Source organism: Aethalodelphis obliquidens, unplaced genomic scaffold, assembly GCF_003676395.1.
Source record: "Aethalodelphis obliquidens isolate GAN/ISIS:26980383/991018 unplaced genomic scaffold, ASM367639v1 scaffold623, whole genome shotgun sequence".
Lineage (NCBI taxonomy): Eukaryota > Metazoa > Chordata > Mammalia > Artiodactyla > Delphinidae > Aethalodelphis > Aethalodelphis obliquidens.
In genome coordinates this window covers 3,279-10,092 of record NW_020838534.1, presented here as the reverse complement: position 1 = coordinate 10,092, position 6,814 = coordinate 3,279, and the positions used below count along the sequence as shown (strand labels likewise).

General features: G+C 34.2%; 1 protein-coding gene across 3 annotated transcripts; it reads left to right on the top strand.

Moving 5' to 3' along the window:
- Positions 1 to 815: 815 nt before the first annotated feature.
- On the top strand, positions 816 to 6,496 carry LOC113616837 (natural killer cells antigen CD94-like). 3 transcript variants are annotated; one of them, XM_027100199.1, is made up of 6 exons: positions 818 to 1,010; positions 2,345 to 2,437; positions 2,585 to 2,647; positions 4,089 to 4,240; positions 5,015 to 5,118; positions 5,933 to 6,496. In XM_027100199.1, exons 1-6 carry the CDS (start codon positions 980 to 982, stop codon positions 6,051 to 6,053), a joined length of 564 nt encoding a protein of 187 aa, XP_026956000.1. In that variant the 5' UTR covers positions 818 to 979; the 3' UTR covers positions 6,054 to 6,496. The 3 variants fall into 3 exon arrangements, with proteins under 3 accessions (XP_026956002.1, XP_026956000.1, XP_026956001.1); XM_027100200.1 differs by lacking the exon at positions 818 to 1,010 and adding an exon at positions 1,874 to 2,082; XM_027100201.1 differs by lacking the exon at positions 2,345 to 2,437 and having other exon boundaries at positions 816 to 1,010.
- Positions 6,497 to 6,814: the final 318 nt, after the last annotated feature.

Genomic DNA, 6,814 nt, shown 5'->3' with positions numbered 1-6,814 from the left:
AAACAACCTAAGTGTCCGTCATCGGATGAATGGATAAAGAAGATGTGGCACATATATACAATGGAATATTACTCAGCTATAAAAAGATATGAAACTGAGCTATTTGTAATGAGGTGGATAGACCTAGAGTCTGTCATACAGAGTGAAGTAAGTCAGAAAGAGAAAGACAAATACCGTATGCTAACACATATATATGGAATTTAAGAAAAAAAAATGTCATGAAGAACCTAGGGATAAGACAGGAATAAAGACACAGACCTACTAGAGAATGGACTTGAGGATATGGGGAGGGGGAAGGGTAAGCTGTGACAAAGCGAGAGAGAGGCATGGACATATATACACTAACAAACGTAAGGTAGATAGCTAGTGGGAAGCAGCCGCATAGCACAAGGATATCAGGTCAGTGCTTTGTGACCGCCTGGAGGGGTGGGATATGGAGGGTGGGAGGGAGGGAGACGCAAGAGGGAAGAGATATGGGAACATATGTATATGTATAACTGATTCACTTTGTTATAAAGCAGAAACTAACACACCATTGTAAAGCAATTATACTCCAATAACGATGTTTAAAAAAAAAGATGTAAAAAAATAAAAAAATAAAAAATAAAAAGTAAATAAATATTTTAGAAAAAGGAAACTTATGTGTGGAATTTTATTATACCAAGTAAATTTACCATTAAACATGAAAAAAACTTCCTGTCACCTTCTTTTGTGATAGTCAAAGGGTGTGCATTGCACAAGTTCAGTGAGAATTTCCTGTATTGTGGTTCCAGAAACATTTTAGAAGATAGTGATTTTACTGCTTCTTGTTCATACTACACATCTGTGTCTCATCAGCAGATGATGCACGCACACTTGAATACACAAGTTTTCTTTTTGAAAAAATTTCTTCATACACAACTTTCAGGTTCCTTAGCCTACAGCTCAGCTCCGTGATCTAACCCAGTTCTTGAACAAGCAGCCATCGTGCCTTTCCTGCATGAACACTGGAACAACATTTCATATGGCAGGTATGTGCAGCCCAAGTCATAAAGTGAAAAAATTAAAATAACCAGGAAAACTATCTTGTGGGTATGGCTAATTTGAGGCAACGCTGTAGGACAAAAGTATACATTTTTAGGCTCCCCATGTATCTGTACTTTCTACTCTAATTTCATTTTTCTGAATCTTCATTCTGTAACTTAGAAATGATTTTGTGAAGATTTTTCCAACAGGTTTAAAGAGTGGATTCTGACAGGGATAGCTCTAAATTCTGATTGGCATCTGAATTTACCAGGAAAAATATAAACAACATAATTCTAGCATGAAAATATATAGAGAATGTTAAATATTATCAACAAAATGTTTAAAAGTGTTTTTTTTTAATTTACCATTTGTGTTGTGACATCCCCCAAACCACCCAGATTAACAGTTTGACACATTGAACTGTTGTGAATGACGACACCCTTTGGGAGTCCTCTAATGTCAATGCAGAATCTCCTGATGCTAAATTATTTTAGGGGAAATGCCTGTGAGCAAGTAGTTTTTGGTATGAGAAGACGTAATACATGTAAAAAATGGTTCCTGTAAAAAAGTGGTTTTTTACATATCATAATTCAATGTACTGTGAAATGAACTCAGGTTCCCAAGTTATTAGCGCTACATTGGTTGGGGAACCTCTCATCACACCATGTCTTCTCTTCACAGTACAGCCTCTACAAAGCTATGAGCAGCCTGACATTTCTCAGAGTAGCGAATACACTGAGATGAGCAGAAGGACACACTCCCAAGTAGTATTAATATTATTGTAACAATGATGGAATACATGTCATTTAAATGAAAGACTCTGGGTCTAGACAAACTTTCATTTGATTTCTGCCTTGGGTACTTAATAGCTCTGATTCCTTGAGAAAATAACATTATTAATGGATCCTACATTTTCTCAGCTACCTAATGGGAATCAGATTCTCTATCTTGTGATTTTTTTGTTGCTGTTACAAAACTAAGAGTTTGTTATATCAGCCCACAAGACCGAACTTGGTGCCTGTTGATCTCTTTTTACTACAGATCTCTAAGCTTCTTTGTCAAATTTAAAAATAAGTGGTAAGTACAGTTTGATAAGATAGAGCTGATAAAGAGGAAAAGGTATGGCTAATCTCACTGAAGAATAAAGTACATCATATAAAATTTTTGGTATTGGGTGGAGTTCTAAATGGAATGTCTTCATTTTCCAACATTTCATTGACAAAATCATGGGGTATTAAACCAAGGAACTTTTTGGATTCTCTCACTGGTTTCTGCTTTTAAGAACTTCAGCTCCTGTGTTTGTTCTTTAAATCTTTACCCCATCTCTCTTTCTTTATAGCTTTTCAGACCACTCCATGGAGGCTGATTTCTGGGGTCTTAGGAGTAATGTGCCTTTTGTTGGTGGCTGCTTTGGGAGTTTTGTTGAAAAATCGTAAGTTTTTCTAATCAAGACTATATAAAAAGATCAAAATTGTGATGAAACTGTCTTACAATAAAGGTTTCATTTTGCTAATGTGTAATATTTTGTTATTTCATAAATCTGTGTCTGATGAAGTAAATTTCTAATTACTTCTTACAGCATTTACTAAACAAAATGTTCAGCCGACATTCTCTCCAGGACCCTCCACAGATCTCCAGGAAGGTGGGTTCCATACTTTGGAAAACTTTAGTGCTGTTAGAGAATGAAATATTCTTGTTTTTCTCACACAGAAGCATGAAGGGATATTATGCTTAGTAATAGAAATTATAGGATAGTCTCATTTTATTGCTAACTTAGTTTATTAAATTACATTGAATGTGTGTCATTTATATATTAAGTAATAAGGAAAATATTAGCCGGAAGTGACCTATTTTTCCTATGTGACTGCTCATGTTTAAGTAACAAAAGCAAATTACAGTAAATATTGTAGCTGATCGTAAGTGCCTGCTTGTGTTTCATAACACATACTTTGATACCTCTTTACCTGTACCTCCGCTTCTTCCATAACTCAGAAAGAAGCACAGAGATTTCTGCAATTCTAAACTCTACTTAACCAGTGAACGTCAGCTCAAAGATATTTTTAAACATATCTTTTCCTAAATGATGTCTCATCATCTTCTGTGTTCATATAGCACTTCATTCATATCTTTTTTCCCTCAGCGTTTTTCCAACTTTATTGAGATATAATTGACATATGACATCGTGGAAGTTTAAAGTGTACAATGATTCACTTATTACAATATTATTGCCACCATAGCATTAACTAACACCTCCATCATGTCACACAACTATCATGTCTTTTTGTGGTGAGAATGTTTAAGAAGCTCTCTTGTAGCAACTCTCCCAAGTATATAATACAGTCCTGTTAACTCTAGTTATAATGATGCACAGTAGATCCCTAAAACTTAATCATCTTCTAAATGGAAGCTCGTACCTTTTGACCAACAGCTCCCCATTTCCCCCACATCCCAGCCCCTGGTAGCCCATTCAACTCTACAATCTCAGCACCACTCATTTGACAAAGATTTGAGTGCCTACCACATAATATGACTTTTATCACTGAGGATGGTAAATGTTGAAGACACTATCACTAGTAAACTGGATGGTCAGACTTCAAGCTAAGTGCTTTATTAACTTCATTTTGAAATAAAATATCCAGAATTATTTTCTGACTCAGGAAATATGCTAAAATGCTTTCCTCCTTTAAATATCTCTTTTATCTAGTTCACTTTTAATTACACAGCAGAGATCAACTTCGGGTCACTTCCTCAAAAGAGGTTCTTCTAACCGCCCCCCATCCTATACTCTGCTACACAGTATTTTAACATACTGAATTTCTTGTGTATACTTACACAAATTATCATTAAATATAATTCATAAATGACTGAAATTTGTATAATTCTGTCTCTATCTCTAGACTATAATCTTCATGAGGAAGAAGGGTCATGTCTGAGTCATTCAGATTAATATCCCCTGAACTGTGGTGTATGCAGTAAATTCTCAAAGAATAGTTGTAGAAAACATTAAATAACAAATGAGTAAATAGCACTGAACACAACGGAATCGCCAATGTCATCAAGTCATGTTTTGTTTTCTCTCTTAGGATCTGGCAGCTGTTCTTGCCGAGAAAAGTGGATTGGCTACCAATGCAGCTGTTACTTCCTTTCTAGTGAATCAAAAACATGGAAAGACAGTAGAAATTTTTGTGTTTCTCAGAATTCCAGTCTACTTCAGATACAAGACAGAAATGAACTGGCATGTATTTAATTCTGATTTTTCTACAATTTTTTTGACCTAGGAAAATATTATCTAAGTAAGCTGAATACTTTGATTCAAGTCTTTAATCAGATAGTAAATAGGCAGTTATATTTGAACTAATTTCCTACACTTTGAAACAGTCAAACAATCTACACAAAATTTCTCAAAGATTTACATTATAGGAATGTGACAGATAAAGTACAAGAAACTTTTTAGAGAGAATTCAAAGAATAAATAATAGATCATTATTTTTATTCAAAGGACTTTGAATTTTTAGTTCATTAATTGAATTTATAATTTGTTTTGTAATTATATAGCTTTTGTTATCACTCTTGGAATGAATATGAAGAATATTATAAAACAATTACCCAACTCTTAAGAAAAAGTGAAAATTTTCTCTAGCTCCATGCAGAACCTGTGCTAAGATTTATCCCTCAAGATACTGTTGGTTTGGGATCAAATTTGATTGCTGATCCCCTGTGAAGGAAGTGTTCCATGAAAGCTCTAATTCCCTTTATGACGTTTTTCATTCTTTCAAGAAGTGAGATTTTGTGGTACGTTTTCCTCCATAAATGAATGGGCCTGATGAATGAGAACTATGAGGCATGTGACTTGACTATACCTCCTAAATTAAAAGTTAAAAATGATTTTAGTTTGTATAATTGAAAAACTGAATCTGACTTTCTTAAAAGTCACTGACTTTCTTAAAAGTACCTGATCCCTAGAGTAGATTCAAAATAGATTAATATGTTGGTCTTTGTTTCCAAACAGCATTTTATGAACTCCATTTCCTATTATTACTGGATTGGACTCTCTTACAGTGAAGAACATCATGCCTGGTTGTGGGAGGATAATTCTACTGTCTCCCAAGATCTGTAAGTTTCTGGCACTCAAAACCTTTTTCTGTTCTTTTTGAGTTTATCCTTAGATCTGATCAGAGAACGTAACATCCAGGAACACTGTAGGTAAGATATCCTGTTTAGGACGTGAGAATACAGAAAAGAGAATTGATACAACAGAATAACAATTTTAGTCCCAACCACAACACCCAAGTGTATGCTCAAGTGAGATGAAGTTAGTGTACTTGTGACTCTAAAAGAGCTTTTGATATATGCTTTTATTTCCTGCCTTGGTACAAGCACTTGGATATGTATGTACATATACAGATTCTCACATACACAAAAGCCATCCAGAGAAAAGAGTATATCCACTATTTTCCTTATTCTGGTGGAGCCCAATATTCTCAGCATCATCCCATATTTCAAACATTCTGGGCTTATTTTCTGTGTATTTGTAATCTTCAAATCTCATTTTCATTCATAAACATGGGATTTACAGTATCATACAATGACAGGTTTTATGCTCTGATTTTTTCCCTAGACTAGATTAGCAGATGCATCTTAGAAGTAAAGTATATAACATACCCAAACCATTAAAAACAACAGCAAAAACAAAAAAATCCCCAACTTCATTGCTATTGATTATTGATGCAATAGCCGAGTTTTTGTAACATTGTACTCTGAAATTGTGAAAACTGACTTGAATGAAAAAAAGATAATGTCTCAATGTGGTAATATCTCATTAAAATGCTTTTAAAATGTCTGTAGTTCTATCATTTAACAAAAACATCATCCTTGAACATTCTCATTTCCTTATCCCAATATATTAAAACATTATTCTTCATTACAGATTTCTATTCCTTCACCCTCTAAATCCAAAGAACTGCATAATGTATAACCCAAGCGGAGGAGTTTCGGATAGAGACTGTGGGAGTCAACATCGTTATGTCTGTAAGCAACAGCTTATTTAGATGTCTCTTGGGGCAGAAGGGGTGTGCAATGAAGATTCAGTATACTTAGAATGGTAACATATATTACTAACTACCTACTTCTGGGATCTGTAAAATGTTTCAAATTGTGTCTTATCAATCATAATTTTCATGTATTTGAAAATGTGTTTAAATTTTTTATCAAGATATAATTGACATATTACATTAGCTTCAAGTATACAACATAACAATAACTAGACACTAGGTCTAATTAACATCCATCATCATATATAGTTATAATTTTTAAATTTTGCCATGTGTCTTAAAATGGATGAAATGTGTGCCTACACCTAAAATTATAGTCCAGACAAGTAATTTCATGAATATTAATGTATATGGTAAATAGTGAATTTAATAGTTTATGCATATATTCTTGGAAACTCTCTGCAGAAATTTAAATAAAACTTAATTCATGCCAAATAATATATATCACATCGTATCAGTCCTTTGTGTGGCGTACTGAGTTGAGAAGTCCCATCCTCATCTCTCTTTTTCCGGAAGTAAAAATAATTTTAGTGTTCCTTTTCAGTTCTTTCTGGATTTCTATACATCTATATGTTCTAATTTAGAGCTGGAAGTGCCATATAATAGTTTCTTCATATGTGTCACCTGGCCTCAGAGGGGAACACATTTGTGTGTCTTCTCTGGATGCTACAGAGTTCTGCAGAACAGTTGGAAGTCTCTGGCCAAATATATGGTCTCACGTGATTGCTTTCATATTTTGCAAGAGGCAAGGGCATCTA

What these genes read in the sequence shown, in the direction of transcription:
- LOC113616837 (XM_027100199.1), top strand. Translation starts at nt 980, where the DNA reads ATGAACACTGGAACAACATTTCATATGGCAG. An exon ending in GGGAGTTTTGTTGAAAAATC is followed by an intron (nt 2,438 to 2,584) that starts GTAAGTTTTTCT and finishes TACTTCTTACAG; the next exon opens with CATTTACTAAACAAAATGTT. An exon ending in CTCCACAGATCTCCAGGAAG is followed by an intron (nt 2,648 to 4,088) that starts GTGGGTTCCATA and finishes TTTCTCTCTTAG; the next exon opens with GATCTGGCAGCTGTTCTTGC.